At 35.6% G+C, this 23,234-nt stretch overlaps 2 protein-coding genes across 3 annotated transcripts; one reads left to right on the forward strand and one right to left on the reverse strand.

Annotated features, from left to right (window-relative positions):
- Window positions 1-45: 45 nt before the first annotated feature.
- On the reverse strand, window positions 46-14,677 carry LOC115442213 (FK506-binding protein 59). Of its 2 annotated transcripts, none has more exons than XM_030167212.2 (8): window positions 12,011-14,677; window positions 10,567-10,709; window positions 7,937-8,057; window positions 6,446-6,844; window positions 5,930-6,110; window positions 4,304-4,391; window positions 3,775-3,885; window positions 46-2,689 (listed from the first exon to the last, which is right to left on the reverse strand). In XM_030167212.2, exons 1-8 carry the CDS (start codon window positions 12,204-12,206, stop codon window positions 2,513-2,515), a joined length of 1,416 nt encoding a protein of 471 aa, XP_030023072.1. In that variant the 5' UTR covers window positions 12,207-14,677; the 3' UTR covers window positions 46-2,512. The 2 variants fall into 2 exon arrangements, with proteins under 2 accessions (XP_030023072.1, XP_030023073.1); XM_030167213.2 differs by having other exon boundaries at window positions 3,768-3,885.
- A 135-nt stretch (window positions 14,678-14,812) lies between these two features.
- Window positions 14,813-23,129, forward strand: LOC119190113 (BTB/POZ domain-containing protein 17-like). Its single transcript, XM_037441177.1, has 13 exons — window positions 14,813-15,051; window positions 15,567-15,707; window positions 16,333-16,430; window positions 17,238-17,319; window positions 17,636-17,755; window positions 18,037-18,188; window positions 19,237-19,353; window positions 19,961-20,073; window positions 20,784-21,061; window positions 21,447-21,563; window positions 21,921-22,009; window positions 22,695-22,837; window positions 23,074-23,129. The coding sequence occupies exons 1-13, from the start codon at window positions 14,968-14,970 to the stop codon at window positions 23,127-23,129; spliced, it is 1,590 nt and encodes a 529-aa protein (XP_037297074.1). The 5' UTR covers window positions 14,813-14,967.
- Window positions 23,130-23,234: the final 105 nt, after the last annotated feature.

Raw genomic sequence — 23,234 nt, forward strand, 5'->3', positions numbered from 1 at the left:
AAACAGTAAAAAATTATATTGAAGTAGGTTTATAGAAACAACAGATACATAAAAACTAAATTTATTTATTACCATAATAACAAAACACAGCGAGTGAACTTATGGACCGTGTACATGTGGCCTATATTGAAGATAGTATAGCCTTTATGTGATGGAGATAAGAATGCTTTCTTTTATACAATTGAACAGAGATGTTCGTCTGATAGTACTTCGGCTTACGCACTACTGCATCTTCAATATTGACCATATGTAAAAGATCTTAACGATACAAACTAAGACTGGAATTGTTTGAAATATACTTAAAAACAAATTACTTACATACTCGATTTGGTGAAGAGATCGCTAATACATAGATTTGTAACTTATTTCATTTTTTTAACAGTACATATTTAGTACGATATAAAAAAAGAGATACACAATAAAAAATATACATAATAAACCAGTGTATACCAACCCATAATTTATTACTGGCAACACTCACTGTTCAAAAGATGAGTATAATAATATAAAAAACCGCCAATCACCTTTTGAAAAATGTTTTACACCATTAAATCATAAAAACATAATATTTTTAAAACAATAAAATTGTGCTATGCATCTACGGAAGTTTACATCAATTTAACAAAATTCATGTATCGGTTATGGTAACATCTTAATTTGATATTGAAGACAAATATTAAAAAATTACAGAATATTATGTATGACTAATGTAATATATATTTTTTTAAAAGTTGCCGTGTCTTTATCGCTGGTATAGTTAACAACAATGACAATAGACAAATAATTTGACAAAAATATTAATCTTACAATTCTTAAATACCTGAACCTAAATAAGTCATGATAGATAAATGCCAGTGGATGTGTATAACGAATTGGAGATTTTGGGGCACACACGAGTGCTAATTTCTAAACAATGTTCTGGTAAATGATAAACTATTTTATTCTTTCTTTTTTAATACTGGAGTTCAAGACTGTTCTAGACCACATATTACACAATTGTTGTGCAACAAGTGTAACTCAACATGTACAACAACATCGCTAAACTGAACATAACATTGTAAGTCAGTGCGGATCGATGACAGTAACAAATCTCATGAAGATCTCTGGTATGGAAGGTTACTCACGATGTTTCCCCATCACCGAAAAGCAAACAATAACAAATATGAATACACGTTATTTGGAAGTTAGCAGTGGTGGGGTATAAACTGCGATTATTATATCAATGTCTATTTAATGTAATAGGGTAGTTGACGACTTTTTTAAATACAATTATCATATATGTAATTCATTCGAAATGTATCGAAAAAAGAATTTTCAAACTCCACGAAATAATAAAAATAAAACTTTGAAATTTGGTGGAAAAGGAAGCTGTCAAATTACAGTATTAGTGAAATGTGACGTCACCCAGTGCCACTGGCCATATAGCTGCTTGAGTGAGAAAAGGACAGCGCGATAGCCCCACCACGCCCCCACTTTTGCTTACAACAATATTTCAAATATAGATAACGACTTTATTTTTCAATCAATATTGATGCTGATTTCACAGAAGAATTTTTTTTTAATATTATTTTCTGTTACATATAAAATAATAAAAAAAATCGAACATAGGAAACTAGCCTTTATGATTGACATTTCGTTGGTATACAGTTTTATTCTTGTCACTTATTATGCTTCAATGTATTTTACCGGAACAGCTGAATTTAAGTTAAAATTTTTAAAAAAATCCCGATTAAAAACCAGAAGTAATTTTATACTTTGAAGTAAAAATCTTTACGCAAGAATATTTTTGTGGTTACCGTTGTTTAAGGTTAGATTAGATTATTTATAATAGGGCTGCCACAATACCAAATGCATTCTCTTTCGTTCAAACACTATTTTTCATGGATAGTCACTCATTCACACCCATCGCCCACAATATGTACCTATTTTTTTACCATTTGTCTATGTAATACTAAGACAGCAGCCCTAAACTAAAATCCCTGGTACATAATGACTAAAATCTCACCACCTATAAAACAATTTCTATCTAATATGAAAAAGCAAAACCTCACTATGAAGGAGATATTCTAATTTCATGATGGGGCCACACCAAGGCGTCCACGACTTGAAGCAATAATTTAAATTTATAAATGTGGTATTTGATTTCACATAGTACGTAATTGTCGTTGGTCATAGTGTTGTTCCGGCATAATTGGTCTGATATATTATGATAATGCTGATTATGGTCTGTATGCAAAGTATAGTATCGTAGTTTTGCAGCTTATAATTTCTTTTTTTAATACGGCCTTAGCAATTGCAACCCACTGCATCTAATGTTAAGTTCAGTAATGCCCAGATATTGTCGACTGACGAGAGATGGTATGGATGGAAACTCCTCGCTAGTCGACACAATTATGCCGTCTTATTTGCGTATCAGCTCTTGGCGATTTTTTCGTAAGATCCTACCACTCCCATGAGATTGAAGTCGTTATGTACAAAGGAACAATGCGCTACTAATTTACAAACAAACTGCTCACATGTTCTCAAACTGTCCGTCCTTGTCTAACATCAGTATGTTGGGGTTCTCTTTCTCAAACTCGGTCGGTTTCCGGTCTCGTTGCTCGTCCGTCCACTCGCCCTCGCCGGTGCCCCACTCGCCCACCTTCTCCCCAATCACGTCCACTTGTTCTCTAGCTCTTATCTTCTCGATCTGTTGGGCGAAATTTGAATATCACTTATAAATAATCTTAATACAACTGATAGTTACCCATCGCTAACTTCAGACCGGTCGCAAAATGGACGAACCAGAATAGAGTTTGTTTGTGTGAGTTTGGTATCGATCCAAAGATAGCGATTAGGAATATTTATAATTTCGAATAATATACAAGCCATTAAGCTGTGTTCTCAATAAGCTTATTTCAGCAAAACAATGAAGAATAACGTAGATAATTATCCAACGGGTAAGCTCAAAGAAATATAAAACCCAGCCGTAGCCGGTCAGGGTCGTATTCCAGAATCAATTAATATACAAGAAGTAGGGAGGCACTACTTTGACGTGCAGCGAGAGACCCAACCTGTCTAGTTATATAAAGCAGTGCGGCGCAGTTTACAGAGAGACGCGTTATATTCAGGGTTAATTTAATATTACGTTATAAAACCATAAACTTAAATTCTAGAAAAAAAACTTTATAATGTTAAAAAAAATAGACTAGTAAAAAGTAATTTTATTTATGCACACCCTAATGCTACTATTAATATTCTTTGTCTGAAATACATTCACATACACCTATAAAATGTTTAAAAAATATTGACAAATAAAGCCGAAAATGTAGCTGAACAAATTAGTTATTTATGGATGATTTTCGGCACAAAGTTGTAAAAGTTAAAAATGAATATGTGGTTTATTCTAAACTACAAAATGTTTAAAAAATTCGAAAGCTAAAGCCTAAAATAACTAAAACCAAAAGACTCAACATCCTAACATTACCCAAAATGTATTTTTAAATATCCAAACCCGAATCCTTCCAACACAAAGATTTAACCTCAAAGAGCAACATATCAGCAATATAATAATAATTGAAATCAATTCCACAACGGATGAGATTTTCGATGAAAATATTCGTTTGTATATGAATGATTTTTTTTCATTTAATTTCATTTTCAATTGCCTCAATATCAAAATGACCCTATATATATTTAATGCAGTAGAGTGCCGCAATGTCAAAATGACCCTGTATATATTTAATACAGTAGAGTGCAGTGCAGTGGCGGCGCGTGTAGACGCGAACCTGTTACCTCCGAGTCGTGTTTGGCGAACTTGTCGAACATGTTGGCGTACAGCTGCTTCTCCTTCTGCTTCTGTTTCTGTATCGTCGCGCGGCACACGATCAACTGGTTGGCAGCCGCCTGGCAAATGAAAAGGATGGAGTTATTGTAGAGAAGTAACTTTACAAAACTGAAAGATGGGATCGGCAGATTGCTTGATACTAGACTATACATAAATACAATATTTATAAAATTCTTTTTAAAATAAAATAAACAACCCTTTTGGCACAAAAAATTTTAAAATTGAAAATGTTTGTTTTTTCTTTTAATATATTACAAACAAAAAACCGCAGCACAATTGGTCCATTCGTTTGGGAGCTAAGATGCCACAGACTGACATACAGACACACAGATACAACACCTAAAACATATAACACCCGTTTTACATCGGGATTAAAAAATCAACTCCCTTGTTTGGAAATAAAGTAAAAATGTTATGATAATGTTAAAATACTTAATAAGTAAATAAACTTTTTTTTAGGTCATTTATTCCTCTAACCTTGTTTTGCGGCTCGAGTTCCACCACTTTCTGGAAGTCCCTCAGCGCCGCCTCCGCCTCACCGAGACCGAGTGAGGCTTGTCCCCTCCTGAATATACAATTTATTTGTTACTAGCGACCCGCTCTGGCTTCGCACGGGTATAACATAACAAAATAACTGTATTTCTCCACTATTTAATGGATGTTATTATTATACATATAAACCTTCCTCTTGAATCACTCTATTAAAAAAAACCGCATCAAAATCCGTTGCGTAGTTTTAAAGATTTAAGCATACATAAGGACAGAGAAAGCGACTTTGTTTTATACTATTAGTCCATTGAAATGTTACATTTTTTAGGCCTTACCTTGCGTTTTTTAGAGGACGCAATTTTATTTTTTTGAAGTGTAGGGGGGGTCAGTCTAAAGCTAAAACCAAGTTTGTGGGGTCGCCACCCTTGTCCCACGGCCGCCATCTTGAAAATAGGGGTTGAAATGGTTTTACGATGTATCTCTTANACTATTTATCTCACAAAAAAAATGTATAAACATTTTTTGTTGCAAATTAAATTCTCTACAACTTTGGTCTTGTAACTTTTGTCGTAGAACTATAAATAAAAAAGTTATGAGCGAATATGTTAAGAAATTCAATGTTAAGCAATGTCCATTACAACGTCATCAGAACGTGTGTTTATAAGGGTCATAATACTTTTTTTGTACTCTCATTAATACCCAAATACCCAAGGGACCATTAGGGAACAAAAGAACATCTGCCTGCTATTATTATTATTATTTCTAACCTCTGTTGTTGTAAGAATAGCTGATAATATTATGTTGAAGTTGTCGTTCAACTTATATCTTTTAGTTGTGCTACATATTTCTGTACGTGCGGATGTATTTTATTCGATTTCGAATGATTTTAGACACGATTTTAACTTTAGTGAAAACTACTTTTTTTTTATTAGCATTTTGACTTTTAAAAGACTTTTAAAAGTCAAAATGCTAATAAATAACTTACTTACTACAGCTTCAACACAATATTATCAGCTATTCTTACAATAAGAGAGGTTAGAAATAATAATAATAATAGCAGGCAGATGTTCTTTTGTTCCCTAATAGTCCCTTGGGTATTTGGGTATTAATGAGAGTACAAAAAAGTATTATGAACCTTATAAACACACGTTCTGATGACGTTGCAATGAACATTGCTTAACATTGAATTTCTTAACATTTTCGCTTATAACTTTTTTATTTATAGTTCTACGACAAAAGTTACAAGACCAAAGTTGTAGAGAATTTAATTTGCAACAAAAAATGTTTATACATTTTTTTTGTCAGATAAATAGTTTAAGAGATACATCGTAAAAACCATTTCAACCCTTATTTTCAAGATGGCGGCCGTGGGACAAGGGTGGCGACCCCACAAACTTGGTTTTAGCTTTAGACTGACCCCCCCTACACTTCAAAAAAATAAAATTGCGTCCTCTAAAAAACGCAACCCCAAATGTAACTTTTCAATGGACTATATGTAGTGAGTAGTGATTACATTAAAATTTTTGACAAATTTCGACCATAATGTTCATCTCCACTAATCATTAGTCATAAACATATTCAAATCCTAAAAGAATCATGGCACGATGATCTTACCTGAACAGACCCTTCACGTTGTTTTCGTCAAACTTGAGCGCCTTCGTGGCGTGCTCCCTGGCTTCGAAGTGATGCACCGGAGTCACCTTCAGGTACACCAGGGCCAAGTTCAAGTGTGCCGATGTCAACAGCTCTTTGGCCTTCGCCCTGATCTCTTCTGGTTCGATGGTGTTATTCGCCACTAGATGAAGAATTTTGGATTTTTTAGTTTTGATATTATATTGACCCAGGGGCGTAACTTCGGGGTAAGTGGTGCGGTGCAGCGGGGTCCGTGTCCCCCGAAGCCAGGCCCCTTTCCACCGACACTGACCGTTTTTAGGCAATCACCCTGCGAAAACTAACTAAGCTTAACTAGGCACCAAAAACTTTATTGGAGCCCATTTCTATTTTGCATCTTCTGTCTTAGTTACATAACTACGCCACTGTATGGAACAATTAAGAAGTCGTTTACATAATTATATGAAGTTACTTAATTAGTTTATTTTCGCAAAACAAAAGTAATTCATGAGTACTCACAGTCGTCAAGCAACGAGACCACTTTCTTGTACATCTTAATGGCCAGCTGATACTTGGACTCCTTGAAGTAATTTGTTCCTTTTTCCTTAAATATCTTTGCATTATCCAAGTTCTCAGCACCGTCCATCTGCCAAGAATCTTTCGCCTTCTCGAAGTTGGTCAACGTGACCTCATACTCAACGGTTGCATCTGGTGGCACACCCAACTCCTGGTTTCCTTTGGTCTTGAAGGCATACTTGGGTTTGATGATGAGCCGTGACTTCTCTCCTTTGAGGAACTTCTCTAGGGCTCTCTCGACTCCTTCGCAGATGTTGTGGTCGCTGCCTTCTCCAAGGTTGAATGTTACCGTCCTGGTGTCAAAAACCTTGCCGTCCGCCTGCAGTTTGCCTTCGAGTTCGACTATAGGAAAAAACAAATATTCAATAAAGTTCAAAATGACCAAACTTCTCTCTAAAGTTCCTTGTTTTTAAGTTAACGACATAAACCCGTTCGTCTAGGATTGTAGGTGGTTATCGCAGTGTTGCCAGATAAATGGCGGTCCAGTTCGCCGATATTCGTCATAATACAACAACCGTATGAAAAGAAAAACCGTGATGTAACAAATAAACAAAAGATCTACATTTCCCAATTTATTTAAAAGACAGTGGATGATAGTGAAAGTCTCCAATAATTCGTAGTAGCCTAAAAGTCGCCAAATATTGCAAGAAGCCGAGTAAAAAAAAAATAATCCCAATTTTCCCATAAAACCAAAAACGACTTGAATATAGTAATTACTATGCGAGTCTTTCGAAATAGCCTAAATGGCGACCGGTCGGCAAAGGCGAGCGTTCGAAAAAAAACAACAGCTAAAAATAATTGTTTTTTCCTGAAATGTGATGAAGAAGAGAATGATGTTTTACATTGAGATGACTATTGTTAATTAATTTATCATTAAAAACAACGGGTCCACCCGTTTTGTAACCAACACTATGTCTCTCAGGTTACCATTGTTACGGATTCAACAAAAGAAAACTGATCCCGCTTTCATGCGTCGACAGAAAGTCCCTAGAGAAATAACTGTAATTACTTGAATATCATAATAATTTGATTTCATCATTGCGGTGGTCCGCAATGTCTATTTCTGCCGCTAAGCAGCAGTGTGTAGTCATTGTTGTTTGTAGAACATTGTAACCAGTGGACATAATATTTATTTTTTTATAATGTGGATATTGTGACATTAATTTCACAATAAAAATGCTACTTACATTATTGATTCCGTGTATCTCCTAGACTACACAATATTTTAATTTGAAACCAACACTATTAAATAGGCAATTTAATGAAGAATATTTTATGACCTAAAATTGATTTTAGAAATATTATTCGTTAATCTTTGCATATTACTGCCGTAGCTCTTGCGCCGAAAGTGTATGGAAAGAATACTAAAGACCGTTTGCTTAGAGGGTCTTAAGTTTCTAAATTACTTCTGTTCGATACTGAAGTAGAAATTACCTGTGACCAGAGCACCATCGTTGGGGCTGTCGAAACCGCTGCCCTTTGTGATGATGTGTCGCAGGATGCCGTTCTTCTTGTCCGGACTCAAATCTTCCAGTTTCCAGTCAAGCATTTCAATCTGGAATTTTATATGGAATCAGTGCCAAGAATGCATCAGTGAGTCCACCGCCTCAACTATTTCAAGAAGAAAGAAGAAGAATAGAAGTAGAAGGTCAAGGACATTCAAATTTATACTTTATCCACTTAACATGGGATTTGAAAATTTTAAATACTGGAAATATAACTGGTTTTCGGATTTTATAACGGATTATGTTATGATTTTCTCTCGACGTTTCGAAGACTGCAGATTTCATGGTCACAAGACGGACTGAGGTGTCGGTCGTCCGAAGTCTAGGTAAAATAATTTTAAATCCTATGACCACAGTGACCCCAACACTGTGCTGTACTGGTACAGTACGGTCACTCGGAGATGGCCAGCTTAAATTGAGTCACGCGTGGCGACTATGTTATTTATGCTTTATGGCGCCTCTCATGGTTTCCGACTGGATAATAATGATAGGCCATACTGTTCATTATATTGCTTACACGAGTCAATGGGCAGCTGTAACGAGCTCTGTTTACCCTAATCAGATACGGCGCTAAGGTGAAACGAACCGGGCAACCGCCCGGAGTCTCGCGGCGTTTTTTACACAACCACATTTTTCTTTTCCAAATTATTCGAATTGGTATATTTAATTATCAAAATGGGTGTAAAATTAGTGTCTCACATACGGTGAAGGGTGGTGGGGGCGAGGTTCCGCTATTTGATACGTAATTCGTCCTCAGTCCCCACACACACCCACATTCAAGCCTTGTATGTTTTATGGCAGAGGTGCCACCGGTGCGATCACTTTTCGTCCTGTATATTCCGCGCTATGACGTGAAAGGGGGTGAGCCTGTCGCCTTATCGGATACAAATTCCAAACGTCAGGCTGATTACAAAGTAAAAAATTTCAAACATCGCTTTGCCCGGCCCGCATTTCAAACCCGAGACCTCAGCGCGGTAGTCATACTGCAATACAACTACGCCACCGAGCCAGTCAGTCGTGCACCCATCATTCATTTATAGAAATACACACCACCTCATTCTACGCTAATATCACCAAGGCCAATCAAAGATGCAATCAGTGACAGATAATCATAATTCATTACATTTCTGTATGTATTTTAACTCCTATGCTCTTATCATAAATAACATTTTACAAAAATAATGATTTCTTACGTTAACGCGAATGTTAGACTTTAAAATGAAACAAATTTTACGGATTTTATATGATAACTTTCTTTCAACTCAGATCGAAGTCCGCCCCGTGACCGCGAAGGCTGTAAAGTCTTCAAAACGTCGGGAGTAATTTATAATATAAAATTCCCAAAAATAGTTTTATTTGAATTTTCTAGAATTAACTACCAAATATAATTTTCTATATCCCAACGTGTATCAAAGGAAATAGCGGTTTTGGTCGAAACCGCAATTATCAATGTTAATGGGAACTTATTGTTACATAAAACATAGGCCTTGTTATTAACGTTCTTATCGTAATGTTGGCATGAACACTCGCAGAGACTAGAGGTCGAACCGACTGATCTGTCAATAACAGCTAATGAATAATACGGTTGTTCGAACTATCGATCGCTATAACTTGCAGAGTAATGGCGTGGCAGGTTAAGTAGCCCCAAAAAGTTTTTTTTTTACTTTATTTAACACTTTAATCGCCATCAACAGACCGTTTATTATACGGTCATATTCAGATTTTCTTTATTTCCACATAAAGAATTACATAAATTAACTTGCTGAGAAAACTATTTATAATATAAAATTATGGTTAACTACGAGCGTACAGAAGTTATAAAGAGTAATACAATAAATTATGATTATGAATGTAAGGACTGAATGAGTAAACTAAAAAAAATCGACGGCAAAGTGTAGACGTAAGGTAAACTAAGGTAAAAGGTAAACTAAAAAATTTCGACGGCATACTAAATAGTAACCGGCGACCACAGAGATAGACTACTACAAAATGTTAATACAACTAGATTCTTATTTTCTTTAGGTGTCTGTTCGTCGTAAGATGCGATAAAATAAAAACTTGTTTCAATAAATACGATGTCTAAAATTTATATATACGAATAAATATGAAGACGACGACGCGATGCAATCTTTCTCAACAACACAATCTGAGTGATATAATCGCGAGTCCAACTATTGTTAGCCAAATCCCCCAAAAGTGGGCGTTACTAATAAACTGTTTTATTGACTATGTTCTAACTATTACTGTATTATTCCTAAACACGGCCCTCTATTACTAATGAAAAGGGAATAGGCTTAAGTCCACTTCGCCTGCCTAGTATGAGTTGTTCGATTTCATTATGAAAATACTTATGGATAATCCTCGTGTATGTAGGTTGCCTCAGGATATTTTCCTACACTGATAATGCGCACGATTTTAGATACAGAATAAAATAAATAATAGACCCGTGAGGTCGAAGTCAGGTGTGTGCAATAGGGCTTTAAACATGCGAACATGACCAACTAGACTATCGTGAATAGAAGTTATCCTAACTAATAAATAAAATTTTGATGAACTCACTTCGAACTGCAGTGTCGCGTTGGGCGGTATCTTTGGCGGGCTGCCCGAGGCGCCGTAGGCGTACTCCGGCGCGCACGTCAGCACACACACCTCACCCTTCTTCATCGTCGCCACGCCGATGTCCCATGCCTTTATCACCGAGTCTATTGGAGACATTATAAATATATTTGATACTATAAATTGTTTTGAAATCTTCCAGTTTTCTGGTGAGGATGTGAAAATTTTAATACGCAAATAAAAACAATGTTATTGTTTAGATTGGGTCACTCAAAGCTTGTAGTGAAGATGTCTTTCTACAAAAGGCAATGCTGATAGTATAAACAATAATATAGGAACAGCATATCCTATCGATAAGTCTTTCACAAGGATATATCATTCTCATACACAACTTTAGCATTAACTATTGCAGAAAGCCATCTTGGCTTCGGCCCCAGCCATTCATTAGGGAATGCTACTCAGGAACCTGAATAATTATACAACTCGCATGAGTGGAGTCAAATGAAATTGTTTTAAATAGTCATTTTTTTTATTAATCATTCAGACAGTTTTGCATGCAACCCTATCATGATAAAATGACAAATACAATGAAAAAGTAAAAGTTAAGTAATTAATTCAGTTGAGCCTAATTAAAGACTGTTTGAAGACTACTTTATTTCAAGTATTGAATTATGGATAAAACGATTACATATTCACAATTGTGTAACCTCAGTAATTATACATGAATATTATCATTGAAACTCAGTAAGTCACTTAGTGTCAGTTGGTCATGGCCTGAGCTGTGATCTGTCTTAGTTAATATCAAATGCGTGAACAAAACTTGGGAGGCCAGTAACTGTGAGGATTAATCATTGAGTTTTAAGTCTAAAGAAAAGTTTTTTGACAAATTTATAAAGTATTTTCCTATAACATATATTTTCACCAGGATAAGCATTATTTGAAATCATGTTTCAAAATTTTACTATATTCAGTGCAATTAATTAAATAGTTCTTGCGAGTGTAAACTAATGGAAATCCTGCCTCGAAACCATGGTAGATATGCAGTGGGCTGTAGTAGAACCAGTGCATTGGACCAAAAATAGAACCACTATGGAGCCTTTATACCAAAGTTTTTTATCTGGCACATTTTTACAAATCCACCTTGAGAAATATCTATCAAAATCCATAGAACATGTATCTTATACATAATTCCTTGGATAATTATCCAGTTCTTATTAAATCAAAGATCTTGTTGACTTAAACAAAGCAAAAGAAATGCATGGGCTTTGAAAACCAAACATCAACTCCCATACATATAATTCCAGCGTCTGATAAACGATTATATTGTGTTTACGGCACGTAATCTAATTAACGTAAAGAACTATGTATTTCCCTGCTATTTTGAAAAGCGCATGTCATGTAAGCGAAGTGACAAAAAACACATTTAAAAAAGATTGAATGGACAAACCTTTTCCTAGACAGAATTGAAAGGGTTCATTCCTATCCCGACTGGAATCGAACTTTGTCCCGTCTAATAATGTCCCGGTATAATGCACAGACACATGGCAGCCTTGGTTCGGTGTCTCCGTACCCTCGCCAACTTTGATGATCCTCTTCAAAACTCCGCGATCGCCTGTGATATCAACGCCTTCGTCGACGGTCATTTTGGTTTAATAAATAACTTATTCACAAAATTGAACAATGGGAGAGCACGCTGTCCTTCGCGTAAATATTTCTTTGAATAATTTTCTCGAAAATTCAACCGCAACACCCGCCGGTCAATTTATAAATGATTGAATTGAATAGGGAGGTAACGATATATTGTATTAACTAACTTTAACAATCAATTACCGGAATCGATTGTGACCTTAGTAGTATCCATCTAATTGTTTGACGATTTAACCATTTTAATAGTGTTACTAAACTTTAATTTTCGAAAGGTTTAATATGCATAAACAAAATTTTGATGATGATTCAATTTAAAGTCTTGGTGTGTAAAACGGTAAATAAATCGATTTCCTTTACCGTGGTTTATTACTGCACTACCTTATTCTGATAACGTCAAATGAACATGGCCATAGAAAATTCTAGACATGACAATTGGTAGATCTGAGGTATTGGGAATTAAAATAGTAGAATAGTAGAATCTGTAGATATTCTGCCGATGTAGGTAGTATTTACATTGTATGGGAGGCAAAAATCAAAATACGCGCAAGCAGTTAGAATTATGTTCTCATTATATTTTCGGTTTGAACACTTGAATTTTATTTTTGTTGCTCTTTAAATTTTTTACATGTGCTAAAACTTACCGTACTGAATTATTTTTATTTATACCCAAAAATTTTACACAGTAGCTATTTCTTGCTACTAAAAATAACAAAACACAATATTATTATAACTACTCAGTACTCATCAACAATATATTTTATAATGGTATTATTTAGAAATTAAACTGATTATAACAAATTTTCATTAGTTGTGATGGCAATGGCACTATGTCTTTTGTTCAATTGTTTAATACCTTGCTTGTTCTTATCTTTAAGGCTGTGAGAAAATAAAGGATTTGTCTGAATTTAAGTAAAATTTGTTTATGTGAAATAATTTAATATTTACAAACATTTCAGTCTTAACATTTCTTACAACTTAAAAGTAGACTTAGGGTGAGATCTATGCAGCTAACTTCAAGTTAGTACATGAAGGAGTCAAAAATAGCCACAGATAGCCTGTTTTACAAGTATTTCCAAATTAAGACCTTTACACGTATTTTAAATCTAAAAATGTTGGTTTTCGTAAATATATAATAATTTCCCCATTCTTGACTCCGTCTCAAATTTTCAAAATGTGTGATAGATCTCACCCTTGATATCATGAAACTACTATAAATTGTATTTACAGAAGTTATTACGAAAACTGTTCCTAAACACCAATTCTAAGTCATGTTATATGATTCAATCTTTCCTCCCTATTCAAAGTTCCCAGCAAAGCAAAATACAGTTTAATGAACTGAGTAATTTGGTACATTTATTACATAATCTATTTAGCAAAAAGTTCTAGGTTTTAACAATAATTTGTAAATTAAATTATGATTTACATTGTAACATGGCATGGAAAGAATGAATTATATAAATGTCGCATATTTTTTACCAGATATTGTGGGTTTTCAAAGTTTAAATTATTTAAAGACTTTATAATTGCAGTGGCAAGATGTTTTCATGGATATCTATGAATTATTTTACATGTGATAAGAGCTGAGCTGGCTGAATGACAAACTCTTGCTATATATTTAAAAACCTAACAAACATTCATAATGTCTGTATATTGGAACACTTTTAAAACCTTTACATATATGACTTTATTGACAAATATTGGGACATTTTGTCACATAATGCCTGTAGTGCCTGGAAGAGCTTTGCGACAGCAATTTTGTGTTAGAGTGAAGAAATTCATCAGAACCATCACAACAGTCGCATATGTCATCGTTAACTCTACTGGACGCTACTTGGTGTAAAGCGATAGGCTTCGATAGCTGGAAATCACAGTAAAAAATGCCATTGGGGCATGCATTGGTGCTGGGTTCGTCCGTACCATCCTCGCAATCACAGTAATCGTCATTTATAAGGTCATACGGTATTTTCTGTTCGGAATTCAAACATTTAAATTCATTGTTCGAATCTGGCCGGTACTTCTTCATGTATGGGTAGAACACACCTCGTATCACACCGTTCTCGTTTATATATCTATCGGCTTCCGAGCGCAAATGCTTCATATCCTTCACTTCTAAACGATCCACTAAAGGCGTGAATCTGTTAGTCGACGGATCGGATATTGTGAAGAATAAACACACTTGATAAACAATATAACTTGCAACTGTTAACGTGGTCAGTACTATCATGTACTTCCTTTTATATAATCTTAATAATATACTGTCATCACCCATATTGCGAGTCATTTTAGTTTAGGTGGATGAATATGCAGTTAGCACTAAATTACATATTATTCACTCAGTTTAAAATTTTCGGGTTCGTATTTATGACAATTGGACAATTGACCGAATTGATATATTTTGACAGTTGTTCCGTAACGTTTCATGTTACGCAAATGGTAAAATATAGGTAATTTAAATAAAAATAAATTATTTTTCTTTTTCTTTTTTTTTTCAGGGGTTAATTAAATATATTATTATCAAGGGAATTAAAGCAAACCATAATACTTAATGTATAAATTATATTTCATTCCCTGACTTATATATTAAAAATCGAATACATAGATTTGTCATATGAGTTGTGATATGACACTTGACAAATGTCAATTGTTACCAATCTGTAAACAGCATAAAAATGAATATTCCATTTTGTAGTATTATTTAAGAACATTATTCTTATTTTTTTAATGTGAATGGAGTAAGAAATAAAACACAATTTAAAAATGAGTTTCATAACAACGGAACCTAAAGCCTCTTCGGGGTCAGAGAAAAATTCCAATGAAAAGGATACCAATGAAGACTTGGAGGTAAGAGTCCCTCATAATTTTCTCAGGCGCTTTATTCTAATAAGTACATACTGCATTTATTGTCCCTTTGTTTTATTACGGCATTCATATGTTTTAATTTGCATGGTTAATGATAATTATTTCCAGTGATGTGTTATGTGATTTCATTTTCAATTGGTTTGTTTTCATTATAATCCGAATTGTTATGCTTGTTCCCTTCTGACATCATGCATAAATTTATTTGCTATAAACAAGATATATTTATTTAGTGTTCATCACATTATTTATAGATTTTCAAGCTCTCCATCCTTAATTCTAATAATTTATTTTATATTTTCCTCATGTTTAAATTTCAAGAATTACCTGATAATTGAACCGAGGGTCTACAGGTTCACAGCCCATATTTACAGCCAATATGCTTAGACAATCACATCTTATAATGAAAACTTGCTTTTGTTTTATGAAGCCCTATTTATACCGACATGCAGCATAAGAATATATTAATATTTCACCTCAAAACTAATAATTTATTTCAGGTTGACAACTCACAAAGCGTGTTGCTCAAGATAGCGACACTCTACGCTGAGCAGCTGATGAGTGACCTCACCTTGGAAGTGGCTGGGGTGGGGTATCCAGCCCATAGACTCATACTATGTGCCAGCAGTGAGGTGTTTCAGGTGGGCATGTTACAGATATAAGGACACTTAATTGATTTTATTAAAAATGTTTCAATTTCCAAATATCAAAACCTTTATTCACTAAAAAGAGAGTACATGTCAACGCTTGCAAGGCAATCATATCTAAGCGACACTCAGTAAATTTTTGAGTAAGGTACTTTAAAGTTTTGATTTTAATATTAAAGTTCATAAAAATTCAACTTTTTATTTTATAAAGATGTAGTCTAATGTTATTTAAATTGTCCTAGACCTACAAAACCTAGATCAAATAACAGATAAAAATGGTGATTGAAATTGTTTATATAATTCATTTTCGGTATATGACTTTCAAGCGTCAATGTATATTTTTTTTAACTTCAACTAAAATTAAATTTTACAACAGTCCTCTTTAAAGCATCCTTTAAAAGTATACTTTTGCATAAACGCTTATCATATTGATAAAGAAAACCAATAAAATAGGTTTACAATTTTTTCCATTTTAATGATACATGATAATAAATAATATTTTTTATTTATACATTTACATATTTTAGTTTAAAGATAGTTTTGTGAGCCATGTAAGTTTTCAGAGAGTACCTAATGTAAAGCAATAGTAGGTTTAATATAAAACAAATACATTTTGCAGGTAATGTTAATGAACAGAGAGTGGAGTGAGTGGCGCGAGAGTCGGATTGTACTCCAGGAGACGCCCACAGCAGCTTCGGTTTTTCCACATTTTCTAAAGTAAATACACTTTTATTTATTAATCATTAAAGCATCGGAATGTTTGCCGGTAAACATTCCGATGTTATATGGGTTAAAATTGCTCTCTCACAATGGTAAAGCATCTGTAATAATTTAAACAGGATGTTTCAAATAATTGTGTCAAGCAGAGGCCCAGAGATAGAGCACCCCTTGGGGTATCTGAATCACCCCCATGTATGTTTCGCGATTTTTCATAGTTTTCAGCAATAATTCAGTCTCTTATCCTAATAGCTGTATTTGGCAATTCATAAGAGATTTTTTATTCCATACATTAATGTCAGTAGCAGAGATGAATTTACCGGAATAAAGTTTCATTCTTATATCCACACATATAAGTCCTTCTTTTAATTGGTTCATTTTTATTATCATCATTCCAATGTAGTTAGGGGCTGTTCAAGGATAATGTAACGTAATTTTTGAAGATTTTATACCCCCTATGTAACGCCCCCTATGCCCTAGCCCCCGCCTCTAGTTACGTAACTCTAAAGTGTAATTTTTTTTCTAATATTCACAATTATGTCACGCAAAGTACCAGAAAGCTCCTAAATTACCTTTGTTATTGTTTTAAAATAAAAAAAACCTATGTTATATAACGCGTTGTACGAAGACTCCCTCCCGTCCCTGAAACGCATCGTACATTTTACGAGACCCCCGTTCCCTCCAAATTACGTTATGTAGTACTTGAACGGCCCCTTATTGGAGATTGAGTGAAGTATAGTGTTTGTCACTTATAAAGTTTTTGTTATTGAACTAGTCTGGACTTAATGAGTATGAATTGTTTTCCAGGTATTTTTATACAGGCCAGATAAGGATATCATATCACACTGTGCTTCCCGTGTTATCACTTGCTGATAAATATAATGTTAAGGTAATTACCGATAATTATACTCGTTTATGCACTTGCACATTTAATGATCTGTACATGGTATCTGTTAGTTTTATCACCACATATAGTAAAAGTCTCTATAGGAATTTTGAAGGTGTGTGAAGTCTACCAATCAGCACTAGGCCACTAGGCGTGGTGGACTAAGGCCTAATCGCTCTCAGTAGTAGAAGAGACCAGGGCCCAGCAGTGGGACAGTATATAATATAGGGCTAATTAAATAAAGGGCTAGTTAATATGCTACTCTTATTCAACATGAAACATAATTTTGTTAATTTTGCGATATTTTTTGAATGTGTAGGATCTGGTATCATTATGCCTGAGTTACATGTCGCAACACATCGCGCACGCGGCCAAGCGCGGGCAGCTCATCGCCTGGATGCAGTACACAATGGCATGCGGACACAATGAGGTCGCCAAGGTGAGTTAAAATTTAATTGCACTCATTATCAAGGTATTATGTCTTACACAATTGGCTATCTACTTCTGGTGATTTGAATTTGACCCTCAAAATTAAGGAGATAATATTTGAGTCGAAAATGTCTAAAGCATTCACTATCATAATGTTTGTATACATTGTGAAAGATTAAAAAATAAAGTTTTGTTGTACGAATTTTTGCATGATTATACCATATGCTAGCGCTTCAAAATCTTTTATAAAACCTTTACTATGGCTACATCCTTTAAACCAACTTGTGACAGGCGTGCCAGAACTTTGTGAAGTGGAACCTGGAGTGGGTGTGGTCGGACAGCACCGGCGCGGAGACGGAGCTGGGCGAGCTGGAGGGAGAGACTCTCGTGGCGCTGCTGCAGCAGAGCGACCTCGTGCTGCACAACGAGATGAGTCTCTACCAGTGAGTTCTTAACCTGACCTGGACCGATTGGACAATTCTGTACTTAGCTGCAAATTAAAACTAGTAGTAATAGCGAGATACCGGCATTATCAGTTGTCTCAACTGCCTGCCTGACTATCTATATACATAAAAATGAATCCCTATTTCCCTTGATCACGCCATCACGCGTGAACGGCTGGACCGATTTCATAATTTTGTTTGTGTTTATTATTGTCAGGAGAAGGTTCTTATGAAAGAAAAAAATCAAAAAACTGCGCGGAAAATTAGAAAACTTAACGAAAATATTAATTTTATATAACTGTCAATTGTTTGAAATAACTGTCAGCGATTGACAGAATGCGCGCTGCAAATTCACAGTTAAGACGGGACAACGTCTGTCGGGTCAGCTAGTATATAATAATAATAGCCCTCTTTTTTCTTTTTCTCAAAAATCGCGCTAACGCTACCATTACTTGGGGCCGTGAGTGGAACGGTTATATTGGTTTCACCGGTCTTACGGCCCAATGTTGACACTTGGGAGTATAGCATCATCCGAGCGAGTATTAGACCGAGTCCACTACCCCTGTGAGTCCCTAACCTCATATATCTCACACCGGCATACTGAACAAAACCTGCGGTGGTGTTTTCCGGCGCATACAAGACGGCCCCAAGCATTTTGTTGCACTAAGATAGCTGCTCGGATCCGCGCGATGCCGAATTGCGGCACCTCTCCAATTGAAGGGAATATTTTCTTATTAGTTCGTTCTTAGGATCGATTTAAAGATAACTATTGAGTTTGTTTATAAAAAAGGGATATTAGACCCCATCCTCGATTTTATTTTAACACGTTGACTGCGGCTCATGCAGTAGTTGTGTTTTTGGGTACGCAAGTGATAGGTACCTAAGGCTGTCTCAGTCGCTCGAGTCGCGCTACCATATGCCAGTACGGGACAACACACTCTGAGCGTGGCGGTCACTGATAAATAGATCATTCAATGTCATTCATGTCAATATGTTAAATGTAGTAAAGTACCTACCTAATTTATAATTGACGAGTACAACTGCCTAGGTTCGTGGTCCGGTGGCTGAACAAGCAGCGCGAGAAGTTGGACGCGAGCGATCTCAGCGAGGCCGAGAAGAAATCGCATTGGGAGTCACTCGTCGCAGCTGTCTTCTCGCATATTAGGTATGACACTATTTTTGTATGATGATTTATGTTTAGGCGAATGTTAGACATTGGAATAAAACTATTTTAGGGGCCGACTAAAGTGTTGATTATCCGAAGAGTCACAATTACAATATCTACCTATTTTTTACAATAATATATTTTTTTAAATTAAATATTTGATCGGCTGTGACCTCGAAGGCTGCAGTCTTTTTGGATGTGCTTTTTTTTAATGTTTTACTGTTCCAATCCTAAATTTGTAACATCTCAGTAAGAATAAAGCACTCCATATAAGTTATCTGTAAGAATGTCATATTACTTTACTATTGGTTCATTTAACGCCATTTTCAATGAACGATCCAAATTCCTTTTTTAAATCTATCTTAAAAATGGACCAATCAGAACAAAGTGATTTTGACATGCTTACAAATGTGTTATTTTGATTGGTTCACTCTCGGAATCGGATTGAAGATTGAGATTGGGATCATTTTTTGAAAACAGCTGCTACACTGTCGAACCTAAGGATTGAAAGCTATTGGATTTGTTTATTTAATTCGAGTATCTTTTTATACGGTATTTCTTCGGTTATAGAGTTGACAATACAAAATTACACTATAATTTTATTTAGGTTTCCAATGATGTGTCCCAAACAACTTGCCAGGTTGCTGCTGTGCCCGCTGATACAGGAGCACAAAGAGTTCTTCATGGAGAGGATGGCGATCGCCATGAGCTACCAGTCAGGTGTGATTAGTTATTACTCAATAATTTGAATTAAATTTTTGCTTATTGCTACTGTGACATAGTTGTGTTGCGTATCCGTTACAAGAGCCATAGGGTATCAGATTCGATTATTGAATTGGATAAAAGGGGTTGTCCTACTCATTATCAATCCGAGTACTGAATTCTATCAAAATTGAAAGTTTTATATATATATGTAATAATGTTATTAAATAATTTAGATAGAAAAACAATGAAAAAGTTTGGCCTTTCGGCAGTTGTCGGCGATGGATGATTAATGGAATTATAGTATTGCAGCTCAATACAAAAGTGGCGAGTGAGTGTGGAATTTACTGCCGAGACGAATGTCCGCAGGTTCAAAACACAAGGGCACATTACATTAATATTGTAAATTGCCTTCCGAACAGTGTTTGACGGTTTCCATCCAAGATACACAATGTCAAATCCCAAGTGCACAAAACTTCTGACATTTCTAAAATTATGTGTTTATTCTTTGTGATTTATCGCTTACTTTAACGGTGAAGGAAAATATCTGAAACCTGCATACCTGAGAAGTTCTCTATAACGATTTTGAGGGTATATAAAGTCTACCAATCTGCACTACGTCAGCGTGGTGGACTAAGACCTAATCCCTCTGAGCAGTAGAGGAGGCCCGTGCCCAGCAGTGGGCAAGTACATACAGGGCTGTTATTATTATATATATTGTTATACAGGTCAATACGAGCGCGTAGCAGAGGTCCAGCAAACAGAAGCCGGGCGCATGCTGTTCACGCCGCGCCTCTACACCGAAGACACCTGGGGTTCAGTGCTTGCAGTGGACAATTTCCACTCCCTCCCATGCTATCATACCAGGACCTTCATATTCTCCACCAGGCCGTCGATAGCGGACGTGTCGCCGCAGGAGAAACTCCTCGAGTGGACGGTGGATTTGTATCCGAAGGGAGTGTGGTTTAGGAAGAGTTTGTTGATCGTGTGGGCCGGGACTTATGATGTGAGTAGTGTTGCCATACTTTTTGGTTAAGTTAGTAAACCAAGAACTTGGAAGTGGTAGATAAGTAAGATCTTGTCTTCACAATTTTAATCGACAGCTGGCGTTAAAAATATTTGTTTGAAAGAATAATAATAATTGATGGTGCCATTTTTATATTTTTCTTTATTAGAATTTTTATGACTAGCACCTCCTCGATATGGTATAAGTAAATGTATTTTAGATGACGATTAGGTCGGTTATACGTATTTTGACGATTAATGTAAAAAATCACTCTAAATAATAAAAATAAATTAAATTTATTACACAATGTTGTTTAACTTTTAATTCTTTACTTCATACTCAATCGTTATTAAGATATTTTTTTTTATGTAACATTTGATATAAGGTGCCGGAGGTGGTGTTGCGAACAGTTCGAATCTCCATCACGTGTCAGAACAGCCCCGAGCACACCGTCAGTCCGTACGGGCTGATCCACCAGCTGGAGCCCGACGTCAGGGTCAAGGTCAGTGGGTTCATCACCTACTAACAGTTGTACCTCCAGGAGGCAATTCTTGTGGACTCGGTTTTCATATTATTCCTATTCAAGTATGGTAATAATGTCGATGTGTTGGCGCTATTCTGTATAATGTTCTAACTTAGTGTTTACGAGTGCAGTAATCTGTGAATAAATTTGCGAATCATAGAACATAATGTGGTAAAATATGTGAATGCGACTGCGCAACATATCTATATATATATATATATATATATATATATATATATATATATATATATATATATATATATATATATATATTCGTAAGTACTGCTATAAGGATGTATTGCTTTTGTTTTTTACTGACAGTATATGTATTTTCAGATCGGTATCTTAGTGTGGGGCGTGCAGAAGGGCGTGGAACATGTCTCCTCGGTGGTGGAGCGCGTTCATCGATTCTCAGCTCAGAATAGGTCAGTACCTTAGCTCAGTTCAGAATGTGTGTATTGATAAATAAACTCAACTATAAAAATAATTTAGTTTAATTCGAGTAACTGTTTCTAATGCCAGTAATGTTTCATGTTGAAAGATGTTGCAAGGGAACTGTTTACCTCTCTTGTATCCATAAGAAAGTTGTGTAAGGACCACAGACTCGTACCAGATCGGTGTTTTTAAAATCTAATGACATTAGTATGGCAGCCGGCAAACTACTTTAAGTGTAGCTATAGTAAAGTAATAAAATTCCACACTACGGGCAATGTGCTCAAGTTGTTTGTCGGCTATTATTTCCCATTCCTGACAATGTGACACATCGATATATATATACTACGTACTAGATTTGGCGTTCCGAACATTAATTGCGTTCAACTGACTTGAATTCAAACTGATTTTAGAATGGTGTCAATATTGATGCCTTTAGTTGTATACGGAATGGCGCTCATAATATAAAACGCGAGTCTAAGTGCAAACTTGGATGTGAATAAAAAATATTAGTTAAATAAGTAAAATTATTTGTTGTACAAGTGAATAAATTGATTACAACAGTGACGTTTTGGTTGCCATTTTAGTTCAGATTTTGAACAAATAGTTTGTATGGACGTTCGTGTCTATAGAATATACGTCAATGGTGTGACAGTAATATAGTGTGTGTGTGTGCAGGATGCTGAACATCGACGGCGCCTTAGACTTCGACTCGTTGAACACGCCGCTGTACTCTCCCGCCGCCGCGCCACACGCCGCCGCCACGCATCCCGCCTCCGCCACACATCCCGCGCATGCTACCCTGCTGGACTCAACCACAAGTCAGTATACAATACAGGGGAATGCAATCTCGCGAGATTTTGGGCTAACCGAGATCTCGCGAGACCATGAATCCAGTCTCGTAAAGCACGAGATCTCGCGAGAACGAGGTTGCATTCCCTACAATAAACATATCAACCCCCGTTTGACTTGAAAAAAAAAGAAAATCGAATTTGATTCGAAATGCAACTGTACAAATTTACGAAACAAAAATGTTAAGCACTTAAAAATTTTGCAGTAGTTACTGAAACATTTTTTATTGTCAAGAAGAACCCCAACTCTTGTGCGGTTTAAGAACCTTAAAGGTCGAAAGGAGCCTACATAATTGAATATTTTATTTCAACAGAAGGTGTTCAAAATGCACAGAGAGCTGTGATTTCACGAACAAAAGCACCTGCT

This window comes from Manduca sexta, chromosome 21 (genome assembly GCF_014839805.1).
Source record: "Manduca sexta isolate Smith_Timp_Sample1 chromosome 21, JHU_Msex_v1.0, whole genome shotgun sequence".
NCBI lineage: Eukaryota > Metazoa > Arthropoda > Insecta > Lepidoptera > Sphingidae > Manduca > Manduca sexta.

Bases quoted from the DNA above. Each gene is read 5' to 3' on its own strand.
- LOC115442213 (XM_030167212.2), bottom strand. From the start codon at position 12,206: ATGACCGTCGACGAAGGCGTTGATATCACAGGCGATCGCGGAGTTTTG. The intron at 6,845-7,936 runs GTAATTTCTACT...TTTTTCCTATAG, and splicing joins CGATGGTGCTCTGGTCACAG to TCGAACTCGAAGGCAAACTG. The intron at 3,886-4,303 runs GTTAGAGGAATA...TTCATTTGCCAG, and splicing joins AACTCGAGCCGCAAAACAAG to GCGGCTGCCAACCAGTTGAT.
- LOC119190113 (XM_037441177.1), top strand. From the start codon at position 14,968: ATGAGTTTCATAACAACGGAACCTAAAGCCTCTTCGGGGTCAGAGAAA. The intron at 18,189-19,236 runs GTGAGTTCTTAA...ACAACTGCCTAG, and splicing joins AACGAGATGAGTCTCTACCA to GTTCGTGGTCCGGTGGCTGA. The intron at 21,062-21,446 runs GTGAGTAGTGTT...ATTTGATATAAG, and splicing joins TGTGGGCCGGGACTTATGAT to GTGCCGGAGGTGGTGTTGCG.